The sequence below is a fragment of the Sphaeramia orbicularis genome, chromosome 7 (genome assembly GCF_902148855.1).
Source record: "Sphaeramia orbicularis chromosome 7, fSphaOr1.1, whole genome shotgun sequence".
Classification (NCBI taxonomy): domain Eukaryota; kingdom Metazoa; phylum Chordata; class Actinopteri; order Kurtiformes; family Apogonidae; genus Sphaeramia; species Sphaeramia orbicularis.
Window position 1 is genome coordinate 8,424,152 of NC_043963.1, and position 22,757 is coordinate 8,446,908.

The 22,757-nt window shown below is 34.3% G+C and overlaps 1 protein-coding gene across 1 annotated transcript in view; it reads right to left on the reverse strand.

The window, feature by feature from the left end:
• Nucleotides 1–2,168: 2,168 nt before the first annotated feature.
• LOC115422047 (plexin A3-like) overlaps nucleotides 2,169–22,757 on the reverse strand; it is a 322,979-nt gene continuing 302,390 nt past the window's right edge. The window contains 1 exon segment of the mRNA XM_030138091.1: nucleotides 2,169–2,340. Within this exon segment, the coding sequence (XP_029993951.1) occupies nucleotides 2,169–2,340 (172 nt within the window).

Sequence of the window (22,757 nt, forward strand, 5' to 3'; positions counted from 1 at the left end):
AAAGAAAAATGAACCTCCACAATATCTGCATTTAAATAAATACCTCAAAATATCAATACAGTACTTTTTAATATCGATACAGTATTGTGAAATGAAATATCACAATATATTGCAGACCCAATATTTTCTTACACCCATAATTTTTATTAATATTATTCAACAGGCGTTTGCTCCTGTGAGTTAGTATCTGTAGGTGTAATACCACTGACGGCCACTAGGTGCTGGTCATTACACCCTGACTCCTGTTGACGTACACTGAAAAGTTAAAGCAAAAAATAACATTAAATGATGAAACTATTTTCATTTTACACACTATCCAAAACAAAAAAAAGACATGAATAACCTGAAAAAAACTGAAATTTCTGAAGAAAAACAAGTACAATTTTATCAATATTATGCCTCAACTTATGATTTATACATGTGCATTATGGATCAGATCTACAAGGCATAAAACAGGCAGAATATTGTTAAAATTGCACTTATTTTCTTTAGACGTTTCAGGTTGTTCATATTTGTTCAGGTTATGGACATTTTATTGTTAAAGGATATCAGAATTTATTGTTTTTTTTGCAATAAATTGGTGTTGCCATTATTTATGGAAATAATATCATATTATTTTTCTCACATTGAACCAAGAAGAAAATTTGGAATCATTATTTCTAGGTTATTATGCTGTTATTTGAGAGTTTGATGCCCTTGACTGTTAATATCTTCAGGGTAATTTTTGCATTTTGCACTTTGTAATTCATCTCACGGGCCAGACTGGAACCTGGAACCTTTGGCGGGCCGGTTTTGGGCCCCAGGCCGCAAGTTTGACACCCGTGGTATAGATTGTAATAATATGTATGTTTGGAGTGATTCCCCAAACATTTATATTTCTAAATATTATTTAAATGCTAGTGCATTTGCTTCTCTACTTGCACAACGTCTTCTACTTTTGAGGTGGAAACAGGAAACCCCTCCCACACATGAGTGGATCGCAGACATTATGAGGTTTTTACATATGGAGAAGATGAGATGTATGTGAGCAGGGTCAACTGCAAAATTCTATAAAGCATGGCAGCCTTTTCTAAAATTCACAGAAACTTATAGAATGAGCAATATATCATGACTTTAACACCAAATCACCACTCATCCCCTGGATAACTGTAGATATTAGGCCTGTAACGGTACACAAAATTTTCGGTTCGGTACGTTTTCGGTTTTCAAAGCCACAGTTCGGTTTTTTTGGTTCAGTACAGGAAGGAAGAAAACCCCTCAAAATGTCTATTAATGCATTTATGAATTTTTTAAAACATTTTTCCCCCAATTTTTGGAGACAACAGAATATAGAAAAACAGGAATAATATAATTCTGCTGCTATAAATCAAATAGAAAATAAAATAAATTATTAATATTACTAAATGTATTTTAAACATTAGTATTGCACTTTCTTTTTCTCAACATACTCTGCCATTTTGGTACAGCTGTGTACCGAACCGAACAGGTGTGTACCGAACCGGTTCGGTTTGGTACGTGTACCGTTACAGGCCTAGTAGATATGGTACATATTTTATTTCTGTCTTTTTTTTTTTTTTATATGTATAATTGCTATCTATTCAGCTTCATTTTATGTGTTTATTTTTGCTTTTACTATGTTTTCATATCTAGACTTTGCATGAATACTATATGCCTCCTCTTCATAATCCTGATGTCTTCTAGTAAATATATTTACATGTTTATGTTTATATTTAAGTTGGGGGTGGGGACTTGTGTTCAAAAACACAGTAGAAATGTAAAGATTGTATGACGCATCCTTATTCTGCTGTTGAAAATTCAAAAAAAAAAAAAAAAAAAGTATGTTCCTTACTATACCACTTGCTATATTTTATTCTATTCTTTCTTCTGCCTTTTCTGCCACTGTATTTGCACCTGCCACTGTCAGATTCCTCGGGGTATATTCAGGTCGCCGGCGGTTGTGACAGTTCTTCTGGAGTACAGTTGTGTGTTTTACCACCCTCCCAGCGCTTTAAATGCATGGTCGCGTTCCGCTGCCAAACCCACCCGAGCTGTCAGTTAGCTTGTTACTGTCCACCTGCTGCTGTGCATCAGCCCGTAGATCTGCTGCTGTATGTGTGGTCCGGACCAGCTGAGCCTCTGTATTTGCTCAGCAGTAATCGTCTGCTTGTTCACATGGCCGCCGTGTTGCCGCCGTCCACGGCCTCAGTATGCGGGGGTCTGATCTCTGCCCTCGAAGGTTTACTCTGCTCCATCACAAAGTTAAGAACGGTCACAGTCGCACCCGGTAGAAAGACAAGCATCCGAGTGAAAACCAGAACATCCATGAAATCCTCCAACACTCTGAGGACGAATTAAGCAAATCAGCAGAATTCATCACATTCAAAACCGCATTTAGCCGAAACGCCGACAGGAGACGAACAGCTGTGCTAGACTACAACTCCCAGGGTGCATTTCAGCATCAACCGTCCAATTACAGAGCCTCGCATTATCTTCAGTCAGTCTCAAACTGTTTCCATCTGTTTCATTTACAAAGTAATGCTTCCGTCAGATGTACTTCAGAAAAAAACATGTTGAATTCAATCAATACAGGTTTTACTTCTTAAAAATCATGAAAAAATGACTAAATCTCAATTCCTCAAGACATTTCTTACTCATCAAAATGCAAGAGATGCATAAACTGTGCAGGTGTTTCTCCAGTCATTTATGGGATATAGTTTAGTGAGGAAAAAGTATTGAGAGTACAGTCTATTAACATTATAATCATCCTAACATTAAAAAAAGCAAAATCAAGACTTTCTTTCTAGGCCATATCGTCTATAAGTAGACTAATTTTATATTGGTGAAATAATATTTAATTTGTAAAGAATATCTAATATTTAATGCTTAATGTGAAATACAACAAGGGTTTCCAACCTTTTTCAGCTCAAAATTAAAAGGAAATTTAGGTCTGAGGACCCAAATGTGCAAAAACACACCATGATATGTTCATTTTTATGATGTTTGTGGCCCGAATAGACATTGGAAATGAGTCAGGGAGAGAATAATTTTGGCTAAAACTGACAAATGACGCTAGCAGCAGAATAATTAACAACAAAAACATAACAAACAACTGATTCACTCACAAAGCTATGTCTTTGATCAGTAAAAAGAGTCCAGTCTGTTCAGTTTTAAGTTTTCTTTACTCTTTAATTAAACTCTTTCTTATTGTATATTTTCATTTTGACATCGTGCAAAACAGCAGCTGAGGCTCATGGGTAATGTAGTAGTTAGAGTTGGTATCACAACAAACTCTTCTATAGACATTATTAGTATAAATACAACTGAGAGTAATAGATAATTTAGGTGTGAGGACCCAAATGTTCAAAAACAGACCATAATATGTTCATTTTTATTGATGTTTGTGGGCCAAATTCACATTGGAAATGAGTCAGGGAGAGAAGAATTTTGGCTAAAACTGACAAATGACGCTAGCAGCACAACAAAAACATAAACAAATGACTGATTCACTGACAAAACTATGTCTTTGATCGGTAAAAACAGTCCAGTCTGTTCAGTTTTAAGTTTTCTTTTACTCTAAAAACTCTTACTGTATATTGTCATTTTGATATTGTGTAAAACAGCAGCTGAGGCTCATGGGTAATGTAGTATTTAGGGTCAGTATCATAATAACACTACTATAGACATTTTTAGTGTAAATACAACTGATAGTAATGATATTTTTGCGTATTATTTATGTGTAAACACTCTAAACCAAGGGTGTCAAACTCATTTCTCTCCAGGGTCACAGTCAGCCCAATTTAATCTGAAGTGGGCCGGACCAGTAAAATAATAGCATGATAGCCAATAAATAATGACAACTCCAAATTGTTTTAGTGCAAAAATTAGGTTCAGTTACGCCAATATTTCCGTTTACAAACTATCCAAACAAAAGGATGTGAATATCCTGAAAAAAAATGAAATTTGCAAAGAAATTTAAGTACAATTTTATCAATATTATGCCTCGACTTATCATTTATACATGTTTATACATGTGCATTACAGATCCAATCTGCAAAGGCACAAAACTTTTAGTAACAGTCAGAATATTATAAAAATTGCACTTAATTTTCTTTAGACATTCAGGTTGTTCATATTTGTTTCAGGTTATTCACATTTTATTGTTAAAGGATAGTTTGCAAATGTAAACATTTTCATAATTTAATGTTTTTTGCATTAAATCAAAGAGAAAAAAATGGTGTTGTCATTATTTACAGGTTTTTATATTATTTTTGAGTTTGATGCCCTAACTTGCACTTTGCAAATTCATCCCGCGGGCCGGATTAGAACCTTTGGCGGGCTGGTTTTGGCCCCCGGGCCGCATGTTTGACACCTGTGCTCTAAACTTAATTTCTAATCCACATCCAACTATAACTTTATAAAATATTTCAGATATTATTCAGAAAACTTAATGACTATGTTAGAGGAAAACACTTCCATAACACGACGGTGGTTAAAATACTTTGTTTATTTTCCAAATGAGGTGCGGCGACTGTTAACAAGACTATTAATAAAAACAATTAGTTCCCTTTCAATTGTTATTCTTGAAATTGATGCGACACGACGTGATGAGGTCGTCCGTACAGATCAGGAGACGGAGGCTGCAGAAGCCTAATTAACTTCTGTAGAAAATAATTGTCACTCATTTGAGGGTGTGATGAAACACCAGGCAATAACACGCAGCCCGTCTCTGTCTCTGAAGTGGGTCGGGAGTTTCTGCGAAAAAAACATCTGAAGTCTCCGTGACGCCGGAGGACACATTAATTACAGGACGGACTCATCACATACACCTGTTTACACGACTACAGGGACGTTAGCGCGACAACGGGCACATTTTACAAGGACGTCGAGCACCACTCTGCTGCTTTTATGGACTTTAGTTTTTAAAAAGTGGGTCGGTCCGTGTGAAATCACGACTAGACCGTCTGCAATTTGCTTCATTCTTTCAGAAAATGTCATCAGTGTTTGTAAACATGAAATTTCAGCCTCAAAGCTTCATATCTTCATTACTTTTTGTACTTTTTTAATATATTTAGTGATTATAACAAATTTTCTTGTAAAAGTGTAGATGCTAATTTCAATAAGTCAGTACTTTTTAATGTTTTCGTGCCTGATTCTACATTCAGAGGTTATTCTTAAGTAAATGCCTTCAATATCTAAAAAAAAAGCATATTTGCCAAATTATAGCTTAATGAAAACTGAAAAAAGTGCTTTAGAGTAATTTTGACCTGCTGTATCTGCACATGAAAACAATTAGATCATTCAACTATCAGCGGTCACCAAGTATTTTTCCTTTTTTTCAATACATACACCGGTTTACACGACTACAGGGGACGTTACCGCGACAACAAGCATGTTTTACAAGGACGTCAAGCATCACTCTGCTGGTTTTATGGACTTTTCTGTATTAAAAAAAAAAAAAAAAGTGGGTCGGTCCGTGTGAAATCACCGACTAGACCGTCTGCAACTTGCTTCATTCTTTCAGGAAAATGTCATCAGTGTTTGTAAACAGATGAAATTTCAGCCTCAAAGCTTCATATCTTCATTACTTTTTAGTACTTTTTAATATATTCAGTGATTATAGCACAGATTTCCTTCTAACAGCGTAGATGCTAATTCCAATAAGTCAGTACTTTTTTAAGTTCTCATGCCTGATACTTCCATTCAAGAGTTGATCTGAAGTAAAACATCTTTAATTTCTCTAAAAGAAGAGCTACAGTTCCATATTTGCTGAATTACATCTTACTGAAAACTGAAAAAAAGTGCTTTAGAGCAACTTCAACCTGCTGTGTCTGCACATTAAAGCACTTTAGACATTTAACTTTAGCATTATTTCTCATGTTGTTCACCTATTGTAGGCACCAAGTATTTTTTCCCATAGAAATGATATTTTTCTGGTTAATGAGGCATTAAAAAACGTTATGCTTATACTTCAGATGCTCGTTTATGGCAAGGTCTCAGGTAATTCTATCACCAGAAGAAGCAGGCTCTGTGTTAACATATGCACAAAACATATATTATCGCTCTTCAACTCACAGGTAGTTTTAATTTCCAGTAATTTGAAGCAGATTTACCAAAGATTTAAGTTTAAAAATGTGTAAATAAACCTCTACATAATCATAACCATCAATAATTTCATATTATTATTTAGTTTAAAGACTGATTTTAGGTCCTGAATGAAAATTAAACAACCATATGGTTATTTGTGATGTGACATTATGTGTGAAAGATGTAACACAATGAAAATGGACAGAGTATAGTTTTGTTTTTTTTTAATATATGGGTATGGTTTTGAATTGAACATAGTTTATTTTTGATAAGTATATTACCGCAAAGACATGACAATTTATTGTTGTGCATTATTGTTATGAAATGGATAGTTTACGTTTGTTTTGATATGTGTATTATTGTCATGAAAAGGACAGAGTTTATTTTTGTTTTTTAATATGTGTATTATTGTTATGAAATGGACAGTTTATTTTTGTTTTTTAATATGTGTATTATTGTTATGAAATGGACAGAGTTTATTTTTGTTTTTTAATATGTGTATTATTGTTATGAAATGGACAGAGTTTATTTTTGTTTTTTAATATGTGTATTATTGCTACGAAAAGGACAGCGTTTATTTTAATGTGAAATGCTGGATTTTGAGTTACTTAGGGAATCTGACAGGAATTTAGGGTAGGTGAAGGATGGGGTGGGGGTGGGGGGTTATAAGTTAAACTTGTTCCCGCTCCTTTTGAATGTTTGACTTTCTTTTATATAATTCTTTTGTTCGATTTTAATGCAATATTTGAAATAAACAAACAAACAAAGAAAATTGATGTAACACAGGCAACAAGGAAACAACATAAAAAGACAAAAACCTACCAGTAATTCCTGATTAATGCTTATTTGTTCATGTTCTTCTTGAAAACATTAAATTTCAATAAAGAAAATGCGTCTGAGGTTTTTTTCAATAAGACAAACCAGTGAAAAACATGATTATTTATGGTTTTCTCTCTTTTTTTTAATGGCTAAAACATGGTGAACCTTTTAGAAGATATATCTACTGATGTCTTTGTTTGTTTGTTTTATCTAAGTTGGGATCTCTGGAAAAAAAACAAAAAAAAAAACAGTTTCCCAGTGCTGTCCTAAGTGGTTTTAACCCCTGGTTGTTAATGGTTTCCAGTATGGCTGTACATTTTCCCTCAAGTCTCCATTAACATAACTTATACAAATCCAGGTCACCGCGCTTTATTTTTATCCTAAACTTTTCGGACTTTTCCACGTGAACGGTCATCACGTTGGATGAGCGTCCTCCGTTCGGGCCTGATGAGCGCCACCTGTCCACGAGGCGGAAGGCGTTTCTCTGATCAGTTACGTCAGCGTCGTATCATGTGGTCTGACCTCAGCATCCGAGTGGAGACACTGAGGAGAGTCTGTTTACTGTGTGGGAAACTCCTGGGAACAGGAAACACTTCTGAATGGGCTAAATGACAGAGGAACAAAGAGCTTTCTGAGACACACACACACACACACACACACACACACAGTGTTTCTCAGTGAACTGGTTCCAGTCTGACTCACTGGTTGTAGTGGTTTGGAATATTCTCACAATCACAGACAGTTTATGATTTACTGTGTTTATTATAGCATTCCTCTACTTCTCTATAGGTTCTATATGTTGTATTTCTACGTTCAAGTACTTAAAAAATGACCTAATTATCCTTAGTGTTTAGAATACAGAGCTGTGAAGTTCTGCCAAAGATGCCGATGTACTGGATTTAGGAATGTAACGATTATAACGATAAACTGCTGTAAATTGCAGACGGTTAGTATTACCAGATAAAAATAAAAACTTACTAATAAAAACTTTATGGTGAGTGAGAGAGAAATCACAATACATAAAGACATGACAAACTCTGAGTCTGAAACTGAAGCACTGTGGTTCTGTTTATCTGTCAAACGTTCATTGTGGTCAGTTTCAGATGCTGCAGCTCTTTCATAATTCATAGTCTGAGTTCTTGTTTGTTCAGTATTAATTGTCAGTCTTGGAAATCCAAGCTGGACTGACTGTACATATCCTGACCAAGGAAAATCAAATTCTCACTTTGTGCAGTAATCTACACCTGGATTTACTGCCTCCGTCCAGAATAATATACATTACTATAGACTAATTGTCGTCTAAAATTAATGTTTATTTGCAACTAGGGATGTAACGATTACCGGTATAACAATAAACCGCTGTAAAATTGCAGACGGTTAGTATTACATGTTTAAATTCTAATTATCATGATAAACTGTGTTTGATTACCGCACTTTTAGGGGAAAAAACCCCCATGTAAAGATCTGCTTTCATGTCAAATATTTGAGTATAGTTTCAACTTATTGCAATTTTAATTTCTATACCTAATATTTGGAACCAATATTCACTTTTAAAGTTTTTGAAAAGGTCGTTAAGCATCTGTGTGTTATTTATGCAATAAATTATATACATTTTTCAAATCAGATTTTATATATTTTTTTGTGTTTTCTGTCCTTTTATGTTTTTATAGTAGGTTAAAGTGAAAAAAATAATAGACGGATGATATAGATGAAGTTGTGCTGAAAAAAAAGATCACCAAACATGGGTATAGTAAACATTTGTTTATATAGTATATAAAGGCAAAACCAAAGGACTGAAAAACGACCAAATAGGCTCAGACCACTAAGGGTTAACATTTGAATGTTTCTGCCAAGAGAAAGTGCATTGTGCCTATTATTTCATTTGTTTATTTTTATTTTTTTTTTCAAAATACAACTTGGTTAAATTGTTTCAGTGTGTGTATAAGTACTTTTTGAACATTTTGAGCACAATTTCAACAATACCGTGATAATAATGATAACCATGATAATTTGGTCACAATAACCGTGATATGAAATTTTCATATCGTTACATCCCCAGCTGGATTATAGATATGGACTGGGCCGGGTATTTATGTGACCACTAGAGGAGCAGTGAGTCACATTTACATTTTACGTTTACATTTATGCATCTTACAGGGAACTTACAGGGAAAGATTAACTATTAAGCTTTTTCTCTCTATTTCTTTTGTAAAGCGCCTTAAAACAACCACAATGGACCAAACTGCTGTACAAATTTAACACCAAAGCATCAGAAAGTGACCAGTGACCTAGCATGAGAACCATTAAGAAACAACTTTTAGAGTCAGAGAAAAGAAGTGATAAAAACAGAAGTCATTGTGTTGTTTCCACTGGACTCGGCTGTAAATGTAAAGAATGGAGTTTAATGGTTAAATGTCAGCATTTCTTCTACACAGGTGAGTTAACTTATGAGGCTTACGAAGGTATAAAGTTATTATGGATGTTCTTATCTTTGCTAAGTTGCCGTTTGTTGATCCACGGTTCGGACTAAACGGTGACACTTCTGACCTCGTGTTGAGCCGCATTATGTAATAAATTCCCATTATGTAATGAAAGTTCAAAATGTAATAAGAATGTCACGTCATCTTGTAATAAAGTCGCAATTTATTACAAAATGCACTTGACACATTTTTATTTTCAGGAAAATGTAATGTGCTAAATTAATCTTCAAACTGTGTGGTTAAAGTTCTGATTCCATTACCTGTAGCTCCTGTGACTAATTTCTTCTAAACTGCTCTGAAATTTCTATTAATTTTGATTGTTATTACATAATGAACCATGTTATTACTTTTTTTTTTTAAATAAAATGTGTCAAGTGCATTTTGTAATACATTTCTCAACTGTAATGACTTACTACATAATATGAAAAAAGTAATATATAATGCCGTTGACGTAGTTTATTACAAAATGCGTCAGGTTATTACATAATGTGGCTTTATTACAAGATGACGTGACATTCTTATTACATTTTGAACTTTTTACCATAATGGGAATTTATTACATAATGCGGCTCAACACCTCGTTTGCTGGATTCCAAACACTGACGACACAAACCGAAAACAGAGGTGACTAGTGGTTTCCTGTCGGTGTTTTCAGTCTAAAAACAGAGCTAAGCTAACAGAGCTAAGCTAACAGAGCTATAATGTAAACTATCAACTGATGCGGTACATGAAGATTATACGATCACAGAAAAGATTATTAGACCATCAAAAGTCATCAAAAACAATTGTATGCAATCCAGTACTAACTCCTGTGTGTGTCATGTGACTAAACAGACAGAAAAGAAAACACTGAATGTCTAAAAGCACTGTTTTTGTCAGTACAATGATGTAAGAACTGGAGTGCTTTTGGTTTTTATCAAGAAACATGGAAAATGAACAGATATCAGCTCTGAAGTTAAACTACTATGAGCTATTTTTGTTGTTATCATTACATTTGTCCAAACAAATGTACCTTTAGTTGTACCAGACATAAAAATGAACAAGAAATTAAAGAAAACCAGGGTGGTCTAATAATTTTTTCCGCGACTGCATATATTACACTGGTCAACAATAAATTTATTGTTTAAGTTTTTTGAGCTGATTTCGGATAATTTTGGTGTGCGGAATCCAAAAATCACATTAATTTTGCTCAATCAGGTCAACTTTCTGAACTATGCTACATTTTGGCTTTTTAACATTTTTGCTTACATTTATGGGCATTTTCACATCATATGATACAAAATTCTTTCATATTTCTTGCAATAAACGAGTTCTGAAGATTTCACTTTTGCCAATTTATGATTAATGGTTTTTTTAATATTACAGGTGAATGAAATGGCTTCGACTAGAAGATCTTGCAAAAATAAGCCTGACGTATTCTGCTACAGTTTGTAACACTTAATAAATACATCCTGTTAGAAAATGATTTTTTTTTTTCTCTTAAAACCTATTTTGGGTGAGAACTATATAAAAAAATCAACTGATAAAGTCACAAAAATGTAATCAATTTTGTGAGAAGATCAAATTTTTTCAAAATCAAATTAGCAAAAAAAACCTGACCTGATTGAGAAAAACAAATGTCATTTTGGATTTAGCGGTGCAAAATGGTCCTAATTCAGTTGAAAAAACCTAGACAACTTGCAAAAAAACGTTTTTTGTAACCCAGTGTTATAACATTAGCATTATTGTTTCGTTATTGTTTTGTTTTTGTTTAATTTTAGAACATACTGAAGTGAAGGCCTAATTTGAAATGTAATGAAGAAAACACAAGAAATTAGAGATAAAAAAAACAACAACAAAAATCTAGCATCAGAACATGGGAAATCAATAGTAGCGTTATTCTGAAAAGTCCCTTCTCAGAGGTCTGCACATTCTAATACTTGTGGGTGGGGCTTATTACATTTAACATCTGTGATTGGTCAATTCTCACAGCACTTTATTCCATCCAGAGTAACCAGTGTGTCCAGTCTGTTTCAGTAGTTTCACACACTGCAGGTTCATAATTTACTGATGACTTTAAATTACTTACTTTCTGCTTTTACTTTCCTTCCCTCTCGTCTTTTCTTTTCCTCTCCCATGATCTAAATTTAGTTCCGAGGTCTTTATTTCACACTGAAAAACTCCCTGCTCAGGGGGTTAGTATTTTCTGACAGTTCAGGAATTTTAGGGGCGGGGCTTGTAGCGCTGAATATTTATGATTGGTCGACACACAGAGTCTTTTCTGTCAGCCGCCATATTTTAAAGCAGGGTCCGTGTAAATAGTATTTTTGTTTTGCTGTGACCATGGAGTTAGAGAAGAAAGAATGTGACGACGGAGGCCAGACCTGACCGAGGATCTGTGTTTGTTTTAAAGAACTGACGTGAAGACGCTGATGTTTTTTGCCTAGTTTGTTGTAGGGAACGGTTGTAAACGGACTGCATTTATAGTCTCAATAAATTCTCAAGGACACAGAGGATACTTGAATATAAATGTATGTTGCATCATCTGAAAACTGTCACTTTTTAATGTGCGCTATTTTTATTTTTATTTTATTGTATCTCTCAAATTTCATCTTATTTCTTGCACTTCAAAATTCTATGCATAATCAAATATTTTAATGTGCGCTGTTTTTATATTTATTTTTATTTTATTGTATTTCTAATCAAATCTTAATGTATTTTAATATTGTATTTTTTCAATCAATGTGAAGCACTTTGGGCTACAATTTCTGTATGAAAGGTGCTATACAAATAAGTTTATTATTATTATATTATTACTTCATTTTTGTTTTCTGTCACTTTTATACATAGACTCACTTCTATGTCTCCTCTGGATTATGGATGTTTTAACCCTTAAAGACCCAAACAGCGACCAGCGTCCACAGCCATCTACTGATCTGTAATGTTAATACCTGCTGACCCACTAATTCTATCAATACATGTAAAAAAAATTGGTGTAAAATACAGTTTATCATCTTTTCATGGCCATCAGATATGACCCATTTGAACCTTCAGAGGCTCCGTAGTTACCATGGAAACACTGTCATCTTCTACAACATTGAGCCCGTTTACATGACCATAAAAATCCGATAATTGCCGTAATCAGATGCAACGCGTTAACATGCACTTCAGAAATGCGATTATCGAAAAACCTTGGTTTACACGTTTCAGTCCATAATTTTTTCCGGAGTATGTACATATGTTATGATATAAGACGTACACTTCCTTTCATTTTCAAAACATCCGGTTTGTCTTGTTACCATGGCAACACCTACAGTGTCAGCGTAGCTGTCCTAATGTGGGAGGAGCTAATAAGACAACAAATAGGTCACATGTTGCCGATATCCTTTATTTCATTTCATTATTTGTTTACCTTTTTTCTTAGGCTCACGTTGTCGCTGTATAACTTCTGTTTATATAAAGAAAAAAATGTGGGTGTAGATGTTTTTTCTAATTAACTGAAGCGGGTTCGGCTTTAAGATGGTTTAAAGGAACATTGTTTTAATACCTTTAGTGCGTTTTTTTTTTTTTTTTTTTTTTTTTAATGGTGACGTTTTATATGTGTGTTTTTATCAGTTTTAAGTTTGTTTTTAGTACCGACTGTCATTTTAAACAGCAAAGGGTTCGGACCAGTTTAAAGCAAATGTGTATTTGTGTTGTGGGTGTCAGAATGTGGAATTCTTTGGTAATGGAAGAGAAGAGCTGTACAAATATTTTTCAGTTTAAGAGGTAGTATAAGGAGAGAACAGAAAAGCTTTATAAAGCATAAAATGAGCTAATTTTACTTATGGATTTTGGATTTGTTTTATTTGCATTGACTATCATGTAAACTGTTTATTGTAATAGCTTTAACGGCAACGTATCTGTTGTAAGCAGATGTTTGAAGAAAGGGGCAGGTATTATAAGTTTTCTTCATCCTGCTCCTTCCAATCATTTAGATTGGAATGAATAAATAAAAATGAAAAAAAAAAAAAAAAGAAATGATATTGTGTTTATATTTTTAGTGTGGATGTCTGTTTTGTGCAACTTCTGCTGCTGCTGACATTTTTAATCTCGATCTTTTTTTCCTGGATAAATAAAGGTTATAATAATAATAATAATAATAATAATAATAAAAGTGGTTTTTTTTCCCCACATGTGCAGATGTAAAAAGAAAAAAAATCAGATTAACCTGTATATATGTGTGAAGACAATGGAGTATTGGGGAGAAATCCAGGTGTGTTCATCCGATTTCTCATAATCAGATTACTGCTGTTATCGGATAAAGACAATCAGATTATCCTGTTTACGTGATGACTGGAATAATCGGATAACTCCCGAAATCGGATAATGATCAGAGTATTGGTGTGCATGCATGGAGTTGAATCAATGACAGTGGATGGACACACTTGTTTTATGTTCAGTTCATGATACATTTTGCGTAAAAAGTGACTTTTTCTTCAGTTTTCTCTGTTTCTGATATAATAACCCTCAACTTAAATTGGAGCTTTTATGAACATCTTTAAAATCAGTGAATTAAATACAGGAAAATAGCTGATTTTTACTGAAAAAATGCAAAATACAGAAGATAATATTAAATAATGGAGATAACTCACTTAAGAAAGGTTAAAAATAGAGAAAAATTCATAACACTGGGTCTTTAAGGTTAATACAGTATCACAACAGTCCGATATTGAGATTGGATGACGTAGAATCCTAAAAACAAAACTTTAAACTTTTTCTTTAAAGCTTTTTTCAAATATGTATTATATGACATGAATTTCCCTCAGGATCAATAAAGTATCTATCTGTCTATCTATCTATCTATGAAAAAGAAACATTAAAGTCAAAAACGGTGCAAAATCCACAACGAAATGACAAAAACAGTGTAAAAGACACTTACAAATGATGATATACAAGAGGAAATGGTGTAAAAATAAGAAGCAACAAAACCACAGCGACACAAATGTGCAGAAGAAACCAATGAAATTATAAAAAAAATTAGATGAAAACGTCCTAAAACACAAAAGTAACCAAATATGGTAAGTTCATTAACCCTTCATAGTTCCTTAACAGAAATGTTCTGAAATTCAAAATTTCAAATTTTGTGTGTTATTGGAGGACATAACAAGACTTTATTACTTTTGAGAAATTTTTCATTTTTTTTATTATGTAGAAAATCTAGGTCAATGAAGTTATACATACCATAAGTGGCAAAAAAACCCAACAAAAAAACATCTATCTATCTATCTATCTAATCTATCTATCTATCTATCTATCTATCTATCTATCTATCTATCTATCTATCTTATATTTAAGTGTTTTATTTATTTTACTTATTTTCTTCTGTTTTGACATTCATACTCAAAATAAATACATCAATTAAATCAATAAACTCCTTTCGCCTCCTTACTTCTCCTCCTTATCTCCTTCTCTCATCTCCTTTCCTCACAGTTTCCCCCTTTCCTCCCCCCCCCCCCCCCCCCCTCCTCCTCTTCTTCGTCTCTTTTCTGTGTTTTTATTGGATCAGCTGAAGACGTTAAACTGCTGTCTCACAGTATTTTGCGTCGACGCTGAAATCACTGAGAAGAAAAACAGCCTCCTTGCCTTCATCCTCCTCCTCCTCCTCCTCCTCCTCCTCTTCCTCCTCTTCCTCCTCCTGGATTTTTCTGTTCATGTGACCCAGTTTTCAGGTGCTGGATTAAGCTGGGCTCAACATTTCCCCTCCTCACACATTTTCCAGATTTTTCTCCCCACTTTCCCTCCTCCTCTCCATCTCCGTCGTCCGTTTCTTTCACCCCGTTCCTCCTCATCCTCCTTTCCTCTTATCTCACCTTTTCTCCTTCCTCATCATCAACTCTTTCTTCTTCATCCTTCCATTTCTCCTTCATCTTATCTCCTCATCCTCCCCCTTTCCCCTCCTCCTGATGTAGATAATTTAGTTTACCGATTACCACTTTTCTTTAGCGCCATAACTTGAGGCGCCTTCATCATCCAACAGCTGCTTCTATCGAGTACAACTAACATCTGTTCAGCTTTTTTTTTATATTATTATAAATGTGGAGGTATTACAGCTTATGAAAAATGACACTGGGGACGTTGAGAATCTTCCAGGTTACGTTTTTAGTCTCAATAAAAAACACAACAAAACACGCAGCAGATACAGTCGTGTTGTAACGTGGGATCATGGGAGTTTTTGTTTTCACCATCAGTGCCATATCTGACGTGACACAGGCACAAACGGAAATACATCGCATTCCCTAAAGGAATAAATGAGACACCTTATCTCAAAAAATGACATAATTCGTATGAGATAAGAACTCGTAATTACAAGATCACAACCTCACAGTTTTCATATGATGCACATTCTTGGGCCAAGATCTCTCACATAACATGATATTTACTGATTTTTGGTGAAATTGATCCTATTATGACCTATATTCATTAGAGTCAGGACTTTATTTCCCCATTAATCTTGTTTTTTTTTTCCTGTTTACATGTGTTTTTTCTGCAAATGCAACATTTCTTTAACCATCTCAATATAAAAACCCTCTAGTGTTTCAGTGATAAGAAAACATTAACTGCTTAATTTTAAAGATGCATCAATATATCAGCTGTATTGGAAAGTATCGGAAACCAAAATCGATGGCATTGATGTATTATATTAAAGTTTTTTAAATAAATTTTTACGTTGGAATCAAGGTTAAAATAGTTTTGGATTTTTCATTATAGTTTAACCCTTTCATGCATAGGTCACTCCAGTGGACAGTATTCTCCAGCTGTTCTCTTGTATATTCATGGATTTTGTTCTTTTAGTTCCATATCAGCCAACACAGTGGACTCTTATGCATCATCCCGTACACTGACATTCAAACCATTACTGTAACTGTGCTGTCCTTGATAAACCTGATCTGCACCGACATGTTTGAGTATAAATCAGTTGCTATTTGTAGACAAAAAGTTTTTTTTTGCTATTATCTCGATGAAGTGTGTAATTACTAGCATTAGAATATGTTAAAATGTGAGAAGACATCAGATTGCAGCATTTAAAATGTTTTTATTTCATCGTTTTCATATTACTTTCTGATATTGGGTTTTTAAACACGTTTCTTTACTTCAAAAATTAAATGCATGGATATTTTTGTACGCCATAGAAAAAAACTCGATCACATTGTTGTTTTCATGGCTAAGGACGAAATAAAAACACTCAAAAAATAAATCTTGACTCAGGTTCTCACAATTCATGCATGAAAGGGTTAATTTTGACTTTTTTTCTCAAATTCAGTTTGTTTTTAATTCGTTTTTAGTGCAGATTTACAAGTTTTATTTGTTTTTTTTTTTCTAAGTGCTTAGTTTTAGTTTTTTCATATCTTTTATCTTCCTCTTGTTGCTGTATTGAAATAAATCCCAGACAGGACTCTGCTGCTTTCTCCCAACTCTAGTTTCCATGTTTTCAGGTAGAGTGGGGAAGAGAAGACGACTCTAACCACAAGTGACGAGAACTAACGCCACCGTGAAGTGCCGTATGGTGCCACCAGCTAAAGCAGCTCGAGCGAAATAAATCGATTTCATATCAATCCGCATTGACAAAGACAAAAACAAAGGGAATTTTATCCATAGTTTTTATCGAAGTGGCTAGTGACACTGTACTGTGGCACGAAATATGGCCAAGGGTCCAGTTCAGCCCCTGGGATGTTACTGCAAAGTGCAAAAATTCCAGAGTCTTGAATGGAATTAAGCAAAAAAAAAAAAATTTAGCTTGAATGAAGGAAAACATCTTGAATTAAGCCAAAAAAAAAAAAAAAAAAATCTTCAATTAAGCAAAAAAAAAAACCTCAATTAAGTAAAAAAAAGTCTTCAATTAAGCCAAAAAAAATCTCAAATATAGCAAAAAAAAAAAAACTTGAATTAAGCCAAAAAAATCTTCAATTAAGTAAAAAATCTTGAATTAAGCCCCCAAAAAATCTAGGATTAACAAGTTTTTTTTTTCTTTGTTTTAGTGTGAAAAATAACATCAAATTATGAAATATTTACATTCACAAACTATCCTGTAACACTAAATGTGAATAACCTGAACCAATATGAACAACCTGAAATGTCTAAAGAAAATTAAGCATGTTAGTTGAGGAATAATACTGTTAAAATTGCACTAAATTTCCTTACGTTTTCTAATTCAAATTTCAGTTTTTTCTTTTTTTTTTTGGATAGTTTATAAAACGTAAGTATTTTCATAATTTACTGTTGGTTTTTTTACACTAAAACAGAGACAAAACTTTGGAGTGTCATTATTTATAGGTTATTATGTTCTTATTTTTCTGCTCCGGCCCACTTCAGATCAAATTTTCGCTGAATATGGCCTCTGAACTAAAATGAGTTGACACCCCTGATACTGTATAAATGTTCCTCGTCGTGTCCATTTGTATCCAGACGAGACGCAACATTAATCTCTCGGGTCTCGGATGAAAACTCTGCATTGTGGCTTTAAGTAGCTGCGAATTCTCACGCTGACAGCGAGGATGGAGTTGTTGGGTGCAGTGTGTGTTTGTTTTTCAGGAGTCTAACTGTGTTCAGATTTAGACTGGGTGTGGCTGCTCACACCTAACCACACACACTGTAGTAAAGCAGTGTGTGGTCTGAAGAAGGGACTCTAGCCTTCCTCTCTCTCTTTTCATGACTCCACTACTAGTTATATTGTAAATCTGTGTGTGCGTGTGCATGTGGCGTGTGTGTGTCGTCAGGCTAAAACGCGTCCTTTGGGACAAACTTTATGGATTTCAACTCTAAAAGACGGTCAATGAGCAGCGAGAGAGACTGAGAGAGAGACATAAAGATAAAACAGAGAGAGTGAGACAGATGAAGTCATTTCCCAAGGTGAGTGGGTAACACACAAAAACACACATACACACACAGAAAACACACACTGACCACACACACACCCAGGGCTGTGATAAAGTGAGTGTGTGTGCATGTGGAGGGGTGGGGGGGTAGTAAGTATTTATCGGAGACTACCTGACCGAGTATGACGAGTACATTTATCAGTTGGCAAGGACCACACACACATATCTGGACTCTGTTGTGTTAAAAAAAACAAAACGGCGCACATTAAGGAAAGAAACACAACAGGAAAAAACAGCGCACTCTCCTTTATCTCAGCGTCAGTTCTACATCATTATTATTGTTGTTGTTTTTTTTTGATTTAGAAAAGGCACATATCAGTCATTTCCTGAGTAGTGACGTAGGGATGTAACGATTACACTGGGTTACCAAAAAATGTTTTTTGGAAGTTGTCTAGTTATCCTTTATATTTTAAATTTTTTTCAATGAAAAATCAGGTATTTCCTATATCCTCCTTTTTCTCTACCACTACTAACCTTTTCTCAAGTGGGTTATTACATATTATCTCTGTTTTTTGCATTTTTTCCAATGAAAATCAAGTATTTTCCTATATTTACTCAAAGTTCAAAGTAAAGTGAGGGTTAAAAACAGAAAAAAAATGAACAAATAATGACTTTCAGTAAAACTATCATTAACTGACACAAAAACTGTGCCCGTCACTGTCTTCAATCCAACTCCATGGTCTACATCATAATTTGTATCCTTTATATTTGCATTTTTCAATGAAAATCAGGTATTTTCCTCTATCCTCCTTTTTCTCTCCATTTCACCTTTCTCAAGTGGTTTATGACAATATTTACCTCGCCACGGAGGTCTATGTTTTTGCCAGGGTTTGTTGTTGTGTGTTTGTCTGTCCGTTAGTGTGCAAATAACTCAAAAAGTTATGGACAGATTTGGATGAAATTTTCAGGGTTTGTTGGAAATGGGATAAGGAAGAAATGATTAAATTTTGGTGGTGATCAGGGGTGGGGGGGCCCACGGGGGGGGCCACTGATCAGCCTTGGCGGAGGTCTGCGCTCTCCGAGTGCTTCTAGTACTTCTGTTTCCTTTCTCTGCATTTTTTCCATGAAAATCAAGTATTTTCCTATATTTAATAAAAGTTCAAAGTAAAGTTGAGGGTTAAAAACAGAAAAAAAAAAAAACAATAATGACTTTCAGTAAAATCTATCATTAACTGGAACATAAACTGTGTCCATCCACTGATCAATGATCCAACTCCATTGGTCATACATCATAATTTTATCCTTTAGATTTGCATTTTTTCAATGAAAAATCAGGTATGTTCCTATATCCTCCTTTTTCTCTCCATTTAACCTTTCTCAAGTGGTTAGTACAATATATCTTCTGGTTTTTGGCATTTTTTCCCAGTGAAAATCAAGTATTTTCCTATATTAATCCAAGTTCAAAGTAAAATTGAGGGTTAAAAAACAGAAAAAACTGAACAAATAATGACTTTTTCAGTAAAACCTATCATTAACTGAACATAAACTAAGTGTGTTCACCCACTGTCTTCGATCCAATCTCCATGGTCATACATCATAATTTTATCCTTTATATTTTGCATTTTTTCACTGAACATCAGGTATTTTCCTCTATTCTCCTGAGACCCAGCGACTGTATTTTTGTCCTCTGTAGTGGACAAGAGTTTCATAGCTTTACTGAACATAAAACCATGAAAATGTTCACTGAAAAGAACATATATAAAAAAATAAATAAATAAATAAACATGTATCTGAAAAAACTGTGGATCATGCGTTTCCAATTAAGGCAATTATTTAAAGTAAAATGGTTGAATAAATGTTACTTACTGGGTTTCAGGAGGATATTTAATTACTGATCATGCACTTAAATCATCATGCTGAGATTACATTTGATGGTTATTATATCAAAAACACTGAAAAGGAAGAAATACTGACTTTTCAATTAAAATTTATCATTAACTGAACATAAACCAAGCTTCTCCATTCACTGTCATTGATCCAACTCCATGGGTTTTACTGGTGGCCAATTACCCAAATCAATCAACTCAAACATGTATTGTAAAGAGGAGTTGATAACGTTATTTATCTTGTTGCCTTTTTTCTTTTTTTTTTTTTGGGGGGGGGGGTGGGTGTTTGGTACGTTTGTTGTATGGTTTGTTTGTATATGCCTGTGTCTGTGTTAGTTCCCTGTGTATGGGTACATGTTTGTGTAAATGTATAATTTGAAATAAGAGAAAAAAAAAAAAAAAATCAAACTGCAACTCGCATAAAATGTTACTTAGAAAGTCCAGCAACCACTGTTGCTTTATTGACATTACAAAAAATATTCCTGTGTTCTTTGGACAACTTGTTGCCCGTACGTTTGTGCTCTGCATTTTTTGTTCGGCTACAGTTGAAGTCTTGAATAAGCTCCACCCCTCTTTCAGCACACATCACTGACAAACTTTTCTGGAATGCACAATTTTCTCATCCTTCTGAAAGTCTTCATCATCAGCCAATGTTCTGGAGGAATTCTGAAGAATGTTTGTGGCAGATCCAAAGTTTCAAACCAACGCATGGTGCTGGTGGGGACTAAATCCCTGTCTTGCTTCCCTTCAGAATCCCGTTCATTAAGGGCATCCAGCGCTTTAGCGGACCTGAAAGAAACCTTCATTTTTTCCATCATGTGTGAACCCATCAGCTGCTTCTGCTCTTGTGTCACACTGGAGTTGAAGAATGCCAGGACAACCGATTCTTCACTCCAGTACCACAGATGTGGGCGGCCTCACTTCATACATATATTGCTGGATGAAGCACTCACACCTTGGTTTTGCTCGTACTGCTGCTTCTCTTAGCAGGTCAGCTCGGCTATGCTGAAAATGAACAATTAGTCAATTTCCAGGAAACTTCCAGCAACTTGTGCAATCTCTAAAACAGGGGTGTCAAACTCATTTTAGTTCAGGGGCCACATTAAGCCCAAAGTGATCTTAAGTGGGCCGGACCGGTAAAACAATAGCATAATAACCTGTAAAAATGACCACTCCAAGTTTTTCCTCTTTGTTTTAGTGCAATCAAAAATAAATTATAAAAATATGTTATATATTGCAAACTATCCAAACTAAAATGATGCAAATAACCTGAAAATAAAATAAAATTTCTTGAGAAAAGTAAGTGCAATTTTAACAGTATTACACTTCATCTTACCATTTATACGTGTATATTACGGATTGGATCTACAAAGGCACAAAATATTTAATAACAGGAAGAAAAATATTAAAATTTCACTTTCAAAATTTCAGGTTTTTTGCATTTTGTTGTAAATAGATAGTTTGTAAATGTTAATATTTTCATCATTTAATGTAAGTTTTTACACTAAAACAAAGAGAAAAATTTGGAGTTGTCATTACTTATTTATAGATGTCATGTTATATTATGTTTTTCACATTAACTCAGAAAATTTGGAGTCATTATTTATACGTTATTATACTATTATTATTTTAGTGAGATCACATTGGTCTGTATGTGGGACCTGAACTAAAACTACTTCAACATCCTTGATTGTTCATATCTTCAGTGTAATTTTTGCACTTTGCAAATTCATCCCACGGATTGGACCCTTTGGCCCCAGGCTGCATGTTTGACACCTGTGCTCTAAAACATCTCCTTTTCTTCCAAATGTTTTCCTAAATCATCTTCTGAACGCCAAAACCTAATGCAGGGTTCTAATTGAGGTTATCTGAAACTTTATTTTTTACCAGGATTGTTGGACCACCCTAGTTTATCTACAGCATGATCTACTTTTATCTGCTCATTTCTTACATGTTCATTTGTCACAACTAGATGAGAAATGTAATGAGAAATGTCAGTTCAGCTGGGTAGAATAAATGTAACCAGTTTAAGCTCTAAGACCAGACCAGACCAGACCAGTAAAACCAGAAACGGACTCTAATACTGAGTATGTTCTAACTCCAGACCCAAGCTCTTCACTATCTACTAACCTGAGATGCAAAGTTATCAACAAAGTGTGTTTCCTTGGCGTTTGTAACCTGCACGAACATGGAGTGAGAAATAAATTGAATATTTTTGCATGAAAAGAGCATGACCATGAAACCAAAGGATTCTGCTCCTCAAAGATCCATTAGTGTCAGGTCGCCCCGGATGTAACACTTCCCAGATGTTGCATTAAGTTTTTCCCAGTGATACGATACTCTGTTACGATGCATAAAAAGTCCCAAGTTTATCATTAACACAATTTTTAAAAACCAACCCTGTTTTAATATTTGCATTTTTCTGTAGTTATGGTGTAGTACACTCAAAGTTGTGTACATGTAGCATACTACTACTGTTATCCCTTTATTATAATGTTTATCCTGTGATTATTTTGTACTTTATGTTCTATTTGTTTTAGTATAAAGTACAAAACAACACAGAAATGGTTACAGGTACATTCAGACATTTACAAACTGTTTACTGTCAACAGATTGAATGAAAAAGTCCCATTTTTTCCAGTACTTTACACCCT